Consider the following 12,948-nt stretch of genomic DNA (forward strand, 5'->3'; position numbering starts at 1 on the left):
TCTTTATACCAAACAATATATTTTATTTGTCGTCCAACACCACAGCCCAGCCTTAGGAAGTGGTTCAGTACCAAATTCAATGGAGTTACACATGACGAGCATCAACACAGGAGGGGCAGGGACAAGAGGACAACCTATTAGCTTTTTTCTGTTTTTGTTTTAATAATCATTTGTTTTCTACAAAAAAAAAAAAAAAGAAAGAAAAAGCCCACCCTCCAGTAGCTCAGATGTTGCCAGCGCCGCAGTGTATAGCTGTACACAGCCAAGCAATTAAAAAAAAAATCTTTTCAATGTATTCCCGCAGTGGTGGCAAACAGCGACAGCCTGACTGCAGTCCTCGTCGGATATGCAGACAGTAGCCTGAGCGTCACTGCAGAACTGAGTGCTGGTTTATGGGGTTCAAAAATGCCCCTCCACAGTCACCCTCACCTGTACCCAGACCAGCTTACAGAAGTTTCTAAAACAGGAACGGGAGACCACACTGCATACATCTGATTACTGCTCCTACTGACTGTCAAAGTGTTTTTCTCTACAATTAAAAAAAAAGGAGAAAAGAAAACACTTTATTCTTTACAGTTAATTCTTGTTTGTGCTTTTTTAATAATACTATGATCTGTATGAGGTCTTAGTTTGGTTTTATCATACACTGGAGTAGCAAAGAAAATTAAATTTAAAATATTCTGTACGCCCCACAGTACACAGTATTTTGTGGTGCTGTTGTGTCACCTACCGTCCACAAACAACCACCTCAATCCCCCCTTTACAAATGAAGATGAAAAAAAAAAAACTATAGAAATCACTGGTAGAATCCCTTTAACAACACAAGTACAGTACACACATACAAAGAGCATTTCCTGTTTGGAGGGAAGTGATGCGATGAGATGTAAACATATAGCCAAGACGGTGCACCTTGTGACAAAATGTTCCTTGACTTTTTCCACTTTCACGTTTCAGTTCTTGGACTGTTTTTTTTTTCTCCAACAATCTTTCTTGGTTTCCACCTATGTATAAAAGTACAACGAAGCCCCTAAACGTTCATACTTGGTTTGCTGTAGACTTTACGTGTGGCATCTCGTCCACAATGTCAAACAAATATCCTCGACGCGAGTCGGTCTTGTAAATTCCATATACATTCCCAAGTTATCGAAAAAAAAAGTCCCTTCCAAATGGTGCCGGACCTGAGCCCAACTTTGAGGAAAGCACGATTAGCTTCTCAAGCTTCCACCTGTTACATGACATTACCATTGGAGAAGGTTCCCTGTGAACACATCCATGTGTATATGATGGACACCCATCACTGTGTAATCTATAAACCTTGTTCTAACCAGGTTTTAGGGTGTGTATGTGCACAGAAAATGTCCCGGTTTCCACAGTTTCTTTTGTCTTTCATTACGAAGGTTTTTATTTCACAGGTTACACAGTTTCCCGACTGTTCATAACTGTAGTGGAGGCTCAAAACATTATATTCCCAGGGTTCCCTGGACCAGGGTTAAATCCCATGCCCATGTCGGCCGCCATTCCTCGAGGCCTCATCTGAGAGGGCATCATCATAGTCTGCTGAGGACCGCTCATCCCTTGTAGTGACATCATCATGTTAGGAGAGCCCACAGGGCCAGGGTGGTTGTACATTGGCCGTTCTTTTGCTTGCATCATTCCGGGGCCTCCCATCATGCCTGGCTGCTGGCCAGGAGACAACATCCTGTGCTGTGGCCCCATCATACCCTGACCCATGAAACCCGGAGGTCTCATGGGGTTGTGGCCTGGATTACCCATGGGCATGTCCTGTGGTCCCATATGTCCAGGGCCAGGAGGCCCACCCATTCCCTGCATGGGGAGGCCCATCCTCGGATTGCCCTCACCCATCATCCCCTGCATTTGGGGGAAGCCAGGTGGGCCAGACGGGTGTGGCGGCTTCCCACCAGGGGCGTCTCCACCACGAGGGAAGTAGGACAGAGTCTGGCTAGGCTTCTCAGAAGGGATAATTCGAGAGAGGTCAAACTCGGGGATACCTGACGCACCCGGTCGCATGACCTCATGTAGATCCGAGTCGTTGAAGACGCCCGGCATGTTATTAAACTCCTGGCCTCCTGGAGTGTTAGGTTTACACATGCCTGGCTCACCACCAGGTCCGTGAGGCATATTGCCCATCCTGCCCAGTGGGCCCCCTTCTCCCTGGAAACCCATCCCATGAGGGAAGCCACCCTGGTGCCCAGGACCGTTGTGAGGAAAGGGGACCTGCTGTGGAGGCGACTGTCCTGGAGGGAAGCCCTGTCCTCGGTGAGGAAGACCCATACGCCCTTGTGACATCATCTGGTTGCCGCCCATGCCAGGGTCTTGGGAGACAGGGTTCATCATCATACCATGAGGCATCATGCCTGGACCCATAGGCCCAGAGTGAGGAGGCATATTAGGGCCCATGGGATTGGGCGAGGGCATCTGGTTTGGCATGCCATGGGAAAGTGGCTGGGAGCCCATAGCATTCATCCCCATTGGGCTGAGGGAAGGCATGGGGCCAGCAGAGTTGGGCGTCATCATTCGAGGATGACCCGGGTGGTGGTTCACACCCATACCTATAAAGACAACAAGAGGATTAGTGGAGGAGGCCTCTAGAAAAAGCCACCAGAAAAACAAATGCATTTTCATTAATTCCATTACCAGGCATGCTGTTGTTCATTGATGGCAGGTTTGGCGATCGAGCGGGCGGCGAGTCGTCATCGGAGCTAGCCACTGTTTTGATTGCATCATGGTAGAGGGGTGTAGAACTGGGCATGGCGAACTTGGACATGCGGGACATCATGATGGAAAGAGGGTTTTGGGATAACGTTGGCTCTGGGGGCATTGTGTAGGGGCTGCTGGATGGAAGACTTCCTGGCACATTCATGCCACCTGGCTGACTGGAGGAACTACCGGAGGGAGGAGCTGAGGGAGGAGGATTACCTGAGAACAGAAGAGGGCAGAAGAGGTTAACAGAAGAGATGTAGAATGATGAAAGAAGAGAATTTACCAATGACCTTTTATTTGACATTTTTATTAGTAGACTAGGTTAGCAGAATAAGTTGTACATGCAAACAAATATCCAGTGGTCTCAAACTCAATTCCTGAGGGCCACAGCTCTGCAGAGTTTAGCTCCAACCAGCTCCAACTCACACCTGCTTGTAAGTTACTACTAATCCTGAAGCTGGATCAGGTGTGATTGATTAGGGTTGGAGCAAAACTGTGCAGAGCTGCGGCCCTCTAGGAATTAAGTTTGAGAATGTCTGTTCAACATTTCAATGTCTGGCATCCAAAAAAAAAAACTTCTAAAATATTCATAAGTATTAATAATGACATTTGTTTAGGCAGGAATTGTCATTGTACCTTGCTCTACACTGCCCATCATATTTGGTGACGTCATACTAAGGGGAGGCTTGTTGTTCTGAGGGATACCTGGGCTTTGCATGGGCGGCTTGGGTGATGACGTCCAGCCAGGGGAGGGGGCAGGAAGCGAAGGAGACTTCATGTGGACGGGTGAGGCCCCTGCTGAGCCCATCATGGGAGGAGATTTAATGGCTGCCGCTGCTGCTACTGCTGCAGCTGATGGTCCACTAAGCATACCAGCCAGCTGGGACGGTGTCTGTGGAGACTTGAGGTTACCTGATGGTGAGCCCAGCATTGGTGACTGGACCTGCCGCAGTGTTGGTGACTTTAGCGGGTTGACATTGACGTTGGGCGAGTTTGCAGGGCCAGACTGGACATTCAGGTCTGAGGGTTTGCGACTCATATTTCTCTGACCAGGTGGAGGCCCTGAGCTGTTAGGAGCCTGGTTCGGTGGTAAAGGAGGCATGTGACTAAGTCGACCATTTCCACCCACATTACCTACTCTTTGGTCAGGTCCAAAGGGTAGCTCACCTCTGGGACCTCTTGGATTTCCAGGGCCTTGGGGACCCATGCCAGGGTATTGTCGGTTGGGTCCCATGTTGAGGTCTCCTGGATGGGGCTGGTCAGGGAAAGGAGGCCCCTGCATCATTCTTTGTGAAGGAACCACATTGTCAGGCATTGGACCTCCACCTTGCCTCATCTTCATAATTTCCTCTGGACTAAGGTTCATTGGTGGGTCTCTCATTTTAGGGGGCATCATCTGAGGGTTAGGGCCCATGTTTACATTGAGGTTTCCAGGTCCCATGCCAAACTCATTCATGTCTCGACCGAGACCTTTTACAAACTCCATTCTTGAGGACGGGCTCATGGGACCATCACCTGGCATTCTGGGAAACATCATGCCACCTCCATTTCCAGGCTCCATAGGTCTTTGATTACCCATCATTCGATTCATCTCCATCATCATGCCTGGCGTCAGACCCATGCCTTGTTTATCTCCCATGCCTTGATGGAACATAGCTTCCTGTACAGATTGAGGATTGGGGAATCTTTCCACCCTTCCACCTGGACCTCCAAACATGCCTTGCCCAGGAGGGAATCCCCTCCCATCCCCCATTTTTGGCATATCATCAGGCCAGTTCATTCCAGGTCTGGGCATAGTATTGGGCCCTCCCTCCATGTCAGGGTTCATCATGCCAGGAAAGCCAGGCATCCTCTGCATGTGCGGATGCATCCCTCTGGGGCCCATGTTCATCTGGTCAGGGAATGGTTCAGGGCCGCCAGGGCCCCACACCTCTCCAGGATTCATCTGGTAGGGTGGCGGTGGGCCTCGCATCATTGCTCTAGGTCCACCTTGATGAAGCATCATGTCTCCCATTGGCCTATGCTGCATTTGCTCCTGTTTGCGCTTCTTCTCCTCATAGAACTCTTGCTGCAGTTTCAGCCAGGCCATTTGCTCTGGAGTCATATGGTCTCCATGCTCTCCACCTGGATGCGAGTTCATAGGTCCTGGACCTGGTGGAGGAGGTCCAAGATCATCTGGAGAAAAGGGCATGTCTCTAGGACCAGGCGGACCAAAGGGAGGCCCATCTGGACGTGGTCCTCCTGGACCACCTGGCTTCCCAAGGCTTTTCGACTGGGCCATCATGGCTTGGAGAGGCCCTTGTTCTACTTTTTTGGGCCCTCCTTCCATCATTGCAGCATTGGGCGGGGGTCCACCCATGTTCCCTTGGCCCATGGAAGCCATGTCCTTGTCATCTGGGAAGAGCATCCGCTGTATATCACGTAAAGTCTGTAAGGAACGTTCCCTATGTTCAAGCTGCTCTTGGGAAAGGCCCTCAGAGTTGTCCCCCATGCTAGACATGATTTCATGAGCCAGCTGCTGGTGGTGTTGCGCTGTGAGCTTAGCATCTGCCCCTTTAGGTAAATCTAGGGATGGGAAGCTCTGTGGAGGACCAGCATTAGGAGGCTGGTTGGAGGCCTGGCTACCAGGTGTCCCTGCAGAGTTGCTACCATCATGGGATCCAGCACCATCCTGTGGGCTACTGCTGGGGAGGCTTTTAGAGTCCATACCAGCTGAAGGTGCATTGTCTGGAGGCAGGCTAGTCGGTTTTGCCCCCTGGCTTGGTTGCTGAGGTTGGGTGGGTTGCGCTTGAGGTTGCTGCTGGCCTGACTGCGCTACTTTAGAGGCTTGTTGGTGGTTCTGATCGCTGGCGAGAGATGAGGGCTGTTGCTGGGACGGAACTCCTTGTTTAGCGTCACTTCTGAGGGACCCAATCTGATTATTCTAAAACAGACACAAAACATTTTTAATGCATCTGTGAAAATCTTGACATTTAGTAAGCAAACATTTTTGACATTTAGTGCAAACACAACTCTGTCATTTCTTACCAGGGGAAGCTGGGGTTTTCCACCCTTGCCATTAGAAATATTATTCATGTGGTAAGTGATGATGTTTTCTACATGTCCCGTTATGACTGCATCTGCCGCCCTGAGATGGGAAGAAAATACAGTCAGTCAAATTTTTTGCACAACTCTGACAAAAAATAGTCTTCTCTTTAATGTCTAATTAAGAGGCTGAAGTGTGTAATTATTTTCATTTATTTCAATCCTAATACATTACACACTAGTAATGGGTACTGTGACTGTCCATGCAGCTTGAACATCCACAACAGCACTAGACAAATAGTCACACGGAAATTGACACTAGGCTCAGTCCCATCTAGTGTGATGGCAGAGCAGTAATGGCACTTCTCTGTGGGAGACTTTCGTTACGGTCACAACGTCTGACAAAGTTTCTGACACATCCTGTCACTAACATTTGGCATTCTAATATCTGCCATCTGAGGGTCTAGTTTAGGCAAACATGTTGCTGTCAGCGCTCAAACGCTTTCATCTTTTACCACTGCTACTTTTAGACATTTCCTAGCTCAGCAAAAAGGAAAATGGAAAGATAGAGATAGTGATAGTGGGATTTGCTTCTTAGAACTGACAACCATGGAACTATGATTTAACAAAATATCTGCATTTTAGCAGTGCACCTGTTAAATGGCATCTAGTTTCAAAACATTAGCACATATTCACAATTCTATGACAAGCACCAATGATAAAGAACAAACGGGAAATCTTTACTTGTTGGCCATCTCTGTGGTGAAGACGTAAACGACCTTTGACCCTGGTTTCTGCCCACTCCCCAATTCAGACGCTGTGCTTTGTCCTCCAACTGTATTGTGGGTAGGCGTAGAGGCAGAAAGAGCACCTGGATCTGGCTTTATGTCAGCGGAGTTACAGTCTGTGTAAAACATAACAAGCATTATAGATATTATCACATAGCATAGGCAATTATAAAAATACATTGTGCCAATCACTCTGTTGCAGTAAGACTTAATATGTGAGCCTGGACGACAAAACCAGTCATAAAGGTCAATTTTTTTTAAATTTAGTATAGGACAACATTTGGCGGAGATACAGCTATTTGAATATCTGGAATCTGAGAGTGCAAAAAAAAAAAAAAAAAAAAAAAAAAAATGCATATTACTAATCAAATTTAGTTTTTGATAATTTTGACTCCATTTCTATTTTTTGGCTATTTCTACAAATATACCAATGCTACTTAAGACTGGTTTTGTGTGGTCCAGAGTCACGTGTCATAGTTTGTAAACTGAGTAATTATAAGTGAATTTCTTATTACATAATAAATCTGTGCCACCAGGTGACAACAATGACCACTAAGAGTTTCATACCTACATTAAGGTAAAACTGTTTTACACTTTGAATTAGTTTTATTATAAACACAAAAAATGAAATACTAAAACTACATACTGAAGAATCCTGGGTCGTCTTCATCACTCTCTCCCCCTGAACACCAATCTGCGCCGCTGTAGGGCAACCGTCGCTCTCCAACACATAACCTTTTCGCTCTACTGCCCATTTCTTTAGAGAGACAGAAGAGCAAGATTACCATCATACAGTTTCTACTGCTGTGAGTACATTACTACTAAATTGTGGGGTTGTTTCTCAAACACAGAGGTGGATAGAAAGTGGAACATAATCACCAATGACAATATAGTGCACTACCAGACTAGGTCTAGTCTTTCTGAGCACAGTCAAAGTTTTACACCTGCATGAATACACAGTGCGTTTCTATTCATTATAAATTCCATATTTGTCTGGAAAGTGCTGGGCTATCCTTTGGCATTCTCTCCTCATGCCATGTTGACTAATCCAGGCAGCTCTGAAACTTTTAAAGGAGTCAGGATGGCTTAAAACAAACTGTGGATGACTTGCAGCCAAAAATACACACATTGCTCTCTCCAGAAAAAAGAAGAACTTTTCTTGGACACGTAGAAAGTTCTTAGTCACCATTAAAATGTCATGAAACCACAGGCCAGCTCTCAACAAAGTTTTGGGGAAGTGAAAGTACAATAACTGTATGCAACGCAGCCACTTACATTTCACACAGAAATGCATACAGAAATTTACATTTACATGAAATCTAAGACACTGCACATATACACACAAAAATCCACTGACCTTTTCTATCTAAAACCTAACACACAAGATAAAATGGGAAAAAAGTCCTATTTTTTTGGAAATACTAGTCATTTTATTTAGATTTTCAACATTTGTGCCTAGTTGTGCAGCCCACCGATAACATTATGGCATCTAGGAGTTAAAAGGAGCACCTACAACAACCAAAACAGCCGACCTCCAGTGAGGAGGAACAAAAAAAGAATCACTGTCAGTGTGAATAAGGTTTTAAAAAGACAATACAGTAGCACTATTGTTAGTGTCTATCCAGCTGGTTAGTTCCCAGACCACAACATCTCACTGAAACTAGGACACAGTCAGGTCAAAAGGGGATATATAAGACTTCCTGTGTACAGACAACACACACTGCTCAAACGGCAAAAGCAAACTCTCGACAGCTTGAACAAACACAAACACGCACACCAAACAGCCTTACAAGCTGTCTCCCTGTGAGCATACAAGCACATCGGTACACAAAGAAAACCAAACAGGTTGCTTCTGGACAAGCCATTTCTGACTTAACCATCAACATCAGCATTTAAAACTAACAGTCTTTAATGCTCTTTGCATGCATCTCAAGAATTAACCAGGAAAGGTCTAAAAAAAAAAAAAAAATTATATATTTTTATATATATATATATATATATATATATATATATATATATATATATATATATAAAAACTGAAACAAATACAAAAGAACAAAAAAAAAAAAAAAAAAGCCTGAGCCTCACACTGAAAATATGTTTATGCAGAGGCATTAACAACCAGCAGGGGTCCTTCAGACTGTCATGCACACCATCAAAAAAAAGGGGGAGAATAAAAGCAAGGTGGCCCCCCCTCACTCAGCAAACCAAATGGTTTGTTCCCTGGCGTTCCTAAACCAGGCCTATCCTGTGATGATGCCACTAGAAAACATACAAGGGTGTGGATGTCTTCATGCACCACTACAACCCTCAGCGCAACCCTGTGGAGGCGGGCAAACATGCGCATAAATGTGTACTTGAGACAAGTAAACCAGTGAAAATGTGTGGCCCATGGGATAAAGTGTGCGTTTGCATCATGAGTCACTAAAAGGTCATTCGCAATGGAGCTTTGTTATATTCTATATATGGACACAAGGAGACAAAACATGTCCAGAAGCATTCAAAAATCCTTATTAAAGGGTTAGTTCACTTCCAGAACAAAACATTTCCTGATAAATTACTCACCCCCATGACATCCAAGATGTTCATGTCTTTCTTTCTTCAGTCGAGAAGAAATAAAGGTTTTTAAGAAAAACATTCCAGGATTTTTGTCCATATAGTGGACTTACCACTTACCAATGGGATCAAGTATTTGATTTTCTTTGCATGTTGGCTTTGTAAACACTGGTTAGGTACTTCTGCCTACATCATGCTTGACCTTTTCAACGTTTCTACATAATGCATGAGGTTGAGCATTTGTGGTTAAAAAGTATATAACAGTTTTTGTTTTGTTTTGTTTTTGTTTTTTTAAATAACCAATCATTTTCTAGATGAGACCCTTCTTTCTCAGCTGGGACAGTGTAGAGCCCTTTGAACCTGCACTGAAATCCTGGAATGTCTTCAAAAATCTTAAAGGGTTAGTTCACTTCCAGAACTAACATTAACCAACCCCTTTGTCATCCAAGATGTTCATGTCTTTCTTTTAGTCGTAAAGAAATTGTTTCTTGAGGAAAACATTTCAGGAATTATCTCCATATAGTGGACTCCAATGGTGCCCCCAAGTTTGAACTTCCAAAATGCAGTTTAAATGCTGCTTCAAAGGGCTCTAAACAATCCCAGCCAAGGAAGAATCTTATCTAGCAAAACTATCAGTCATTTTCGAAACAAATTGACAATTTATACACTTTTTAACCTCAAATGCTTGTCTTGTCTAGTCTGTGTAATCCGGGTAATTCGGGTCAATACAGTTAGGGTATGTTGAAAAACTACAATCTCATTTTCTTCTTCAACTTCAAAATCATCCTACATCCCTGTTTTACGTTTTAATTGTAAGTGGCGTTTGATGGTCTTTGCATGTTCACTTTGTAAACACTGGGTCGGTATTTCTGCAGGACGATTTTGAAGTTGGGGAAGAAAACGAGATGGGAGTTTTTCGACATACCCTAACTGTCTTGAACAAGGAAAAACAGTTCACGCAGACATAGGGTTAGAGGTTAAAAAGTATATAAATTGTCAGTTTGTTTCGAAAAATGACTGATCGTTTTGCTAGGTAAGACTTGTTTAAAACCATTTGCAGCTGCATTTAAACTGCATTTTGGAAGTTCAAACTTGGGGGCACCATTGAAGTCCATTATATGGAGATTAATCCTGAAATGTTTTCCTTAAGAAACATAATTTCTTATCGACTGAAGAAAGAACGACAGGAACATCTTGGATGACAAAGGGGTGAGTAAATGATCTGTAAAGTTTTGTTTTGAAAGTAAACTACTCCTTTAATTTCTTTTCAACTGAAGTAAGACAGGCATGAACATCTTGGATGACATGAGGGTGAGTAAATTATCAAGAAATATTTTTATTCAGTAGTCAACTAATTCTTTAATAAAAAATATAAAATAAAAATAATCAAACCAAGAACCAGGGCATCCGTACAAAGATCAGGCAAAGATACAAAGTACTTTCACGTTTATACTTGTATTTGCCCTGTCAAGCAAAATACATAATTATCAAGTTTTTAAATTTTTCCTCTATGTGATGTAAATTTATCTAATTATAATGTGTGATTTATTACAAGACGGCAACAAAATAACCAGATACTACTGAAAATGTAAGTAAATTAATTCCCTACTGTGAGAGGACTGCATAATGTAGTGCTTAAGGGACGATTAAAAAAAAAAAACTTTGCAAGGCTGTAACCACATTTTTAAGCATTAGAGGTGATATTAAAAAAATTCAGCCATTAAATAATAATAATAATAATAACAACAACAAACATTTGGTTGACCACTAATCTCATTGCATTATGCACTACAGTACATAGGCCTGAGGTGAGACATTATTTCTTAAAAATGACTAATGAATGAAAAAGGAAGAAGAAGAAAAAATGTTTAAGCAGAAACTACTTGATTTCCTGAGAATGGGCTTAATGCATTAAATTAACGTCCATTCAATGTCAAAGCAAGGTGGTAACAGTATCATTCTGTGCCACAGGATGATCATAATATTCAGAGATACAAAAATAACTGCACATTATGACACCGCTCAATATAATTACCTGACCAAGATAGTAAGACAAGATACTGGAGATGCTTAAAACCACACTAGATGTCATTTAAAACCATAGTGGTAAATTATCCCTTTAATGAATGATCCATTATGAATGCACAAGCTCCGATTCAGTTTCATAACTCAAACATGGATGAAAAAACAACCTAAATCAGATTTTATTTTACCTTTCTGGTCCCCTTCATTGTTTGGCGTTCCTGTATCCCTTTGTTCGAATGACTCCACTGAAGTGCTTCTCTCTCTTTTAATCTTGCCTTTTGCCCCATTGCCTGAACTCAGGCCTTGTCCATTTTTGAGTCCCATACTCCCTATGGGGCCTTGGGGACCTTTGGGTGTGTGGCTTCCACTCAGCGACTTGGGGTCACAAGGAGACGGCTGTGATTGGCTGCCGGCGCCCCCTTGCTTTCCCTGGTTGGGCAGTTTGGAGTCCATCTGTGCGGCGCTGGAGGGGGACATCACGGGTGGCGACCTCACCATGGCCTCCTGCTTGGATTTTGGACTGCTGAGAAAAGCCAAAGGGAAAACGGGTGAGGTTGACCCAGGACACACAGTCTGCAATGATTTCAGCACTAATAAAAATGATCATCTAAATATTGTTCAAAATCAAACAAATCAACAATATCCAAATTTGAGAGCATTTGGGGCCTATTAACAGTAATGTAATTTGCCTTATTGCCACTACATCTTGCATTTGTTTATTATGCATCATGTGCTACTAATTTTCTGTGATAATTTGAGCATTAGTAATGCAAGCTGTGCTGAAAGTGTTTTACGCTTTTTAATATTTATTAAACATTTAAACAAAACAAAATTACACTACTGTTCAAATGTTTCCGATCTGATATTTAAAAAAAAGATTTACTTTTGGCATTTTTTGGCTTTATTATTTTTAATTAATACTTAATTCTTTTGAAAGAAGTCTCTTATGCTCACTAAGACGCTTTTATTTGATCAAAAATACAGTAAAAACAGTAATGCTGTGAAATATTATTACAATTTAAACAGTTTATGCAATTTATTCCTGTGACTCAAAGCTGATTTTTCAGCATCTTTACTCCAGTCTTCAGTGTCACATGATCCTTTAGAAATCACTCTAATATGTCACCTTAGAATTATAAGGTTCTATCTGCATTCTGAGCACTTTTGAGATATAGAGCTTCAAATTTTTTGCATTCCATAGACTTCTGTAGATAGAACCATTTTAGTTGTCTAAAAAAAGGCCCAAAATGTACACAGCTTACAAAAGAAACATCAAATAATGTAAATAAGTTGTCACAGAATAAGAATATGTGAATAACTCAATTTTGACAAAAATGTCAGATAGAACCTTATAATTCTAAGGTGATATGCTAATTTAGTGCTTATGGCTCATTTTTTAATATCATCAACACTAAAAACGATTGTGCTGCCTAATATTTTTGTAGAAACCCTCATACATTTTTTCAGTAACAAATATTTCAGAAAAAAAAAAATTTCAATTGAATGCAACCTTGCTGAATAAACTTACTTTGCAGGGTTACTATTTAATGTTTTATTGTATATTTTGAGTAGTACATTCATAACTGCCATAGTGAGACTGTATCTCATTCATATTACCTTGAAACATGCCAAAAATGCATTTACTCAATAGTTTCATATGCTGCAACATCAGCAAGCTGTGCTGAAAATATTTTATACTTTTTAATATTTATTAAATATTAATCAAAAATATATAAATAGTACACTACTGTTCAAAGCTTTCTGGTCTGTATGGGTTTTTTTTTTTTTGCATTTTTTTGGCATTATTATTTTTAATCAGAACTTAGTTCTTTTG

General features: G+C 42.1%; 1 protein-coding gene across 2 annotated transcripts in view; it reads right to left on the bottom strand.

Moving 5' to 3' along the window:
- The window catches only part of bcl9 (BCL9 transcription coactivator), a 34,459-nt gene continuing 21,511 nt past the window's right edge, over positions 1-12,948 (bottom strand). Inside the window, exons 3-9 of one of the 2 annotated variants that reach the window (XM_073842196.1) lie at positions 11,303-11,634; positions 7,180-7,290; positions 6,490-6,649; positions 5,749-5,848; positions 3,358-5,644; positions 2,656-2,937; positions 1-2,570 (exon numbers count right to left, since the gene is read on the bottom strand). In XM_073842196.1, coding sequence (XP_073698297.1) covers positions 1,453-2,570; positions 2,656-2,937; positions 3,358-5,644; positions 5,749-5,848; positions 6,490-6,649; positions 7,180-7,290; positions 11,303-11,634 — 4,390 coding nt within the window. In that variant the 3' untranslated portion in view covers positions 1-1,452. Of the gene's footprint in view, positions 2,571-2,655; positions 2,938-3,357; positions 5,645-5,748; positions 5,849-6,489; positions 6,650-7,179; positions 7,291-11,302; positions 11,638-12,948 lie in introns of both variants that reach the window. The other variant, XM_073842195.1, reaches the window with a different exon arrangement.

The sequence above is a fragment of the Garra rufa genome, chromosome 6 (assembly GCF_049309525.1).
Source record: "Garra rufa chromosome 6, GarRuf1.0, whole genome shotgun sequence".
Taxonomy (NCBI): Eukaryota; Metazoa; Chordata; class Actinopteri; order Cypriniformes; family Cyprinidae; genus Garra; species Garra rufa.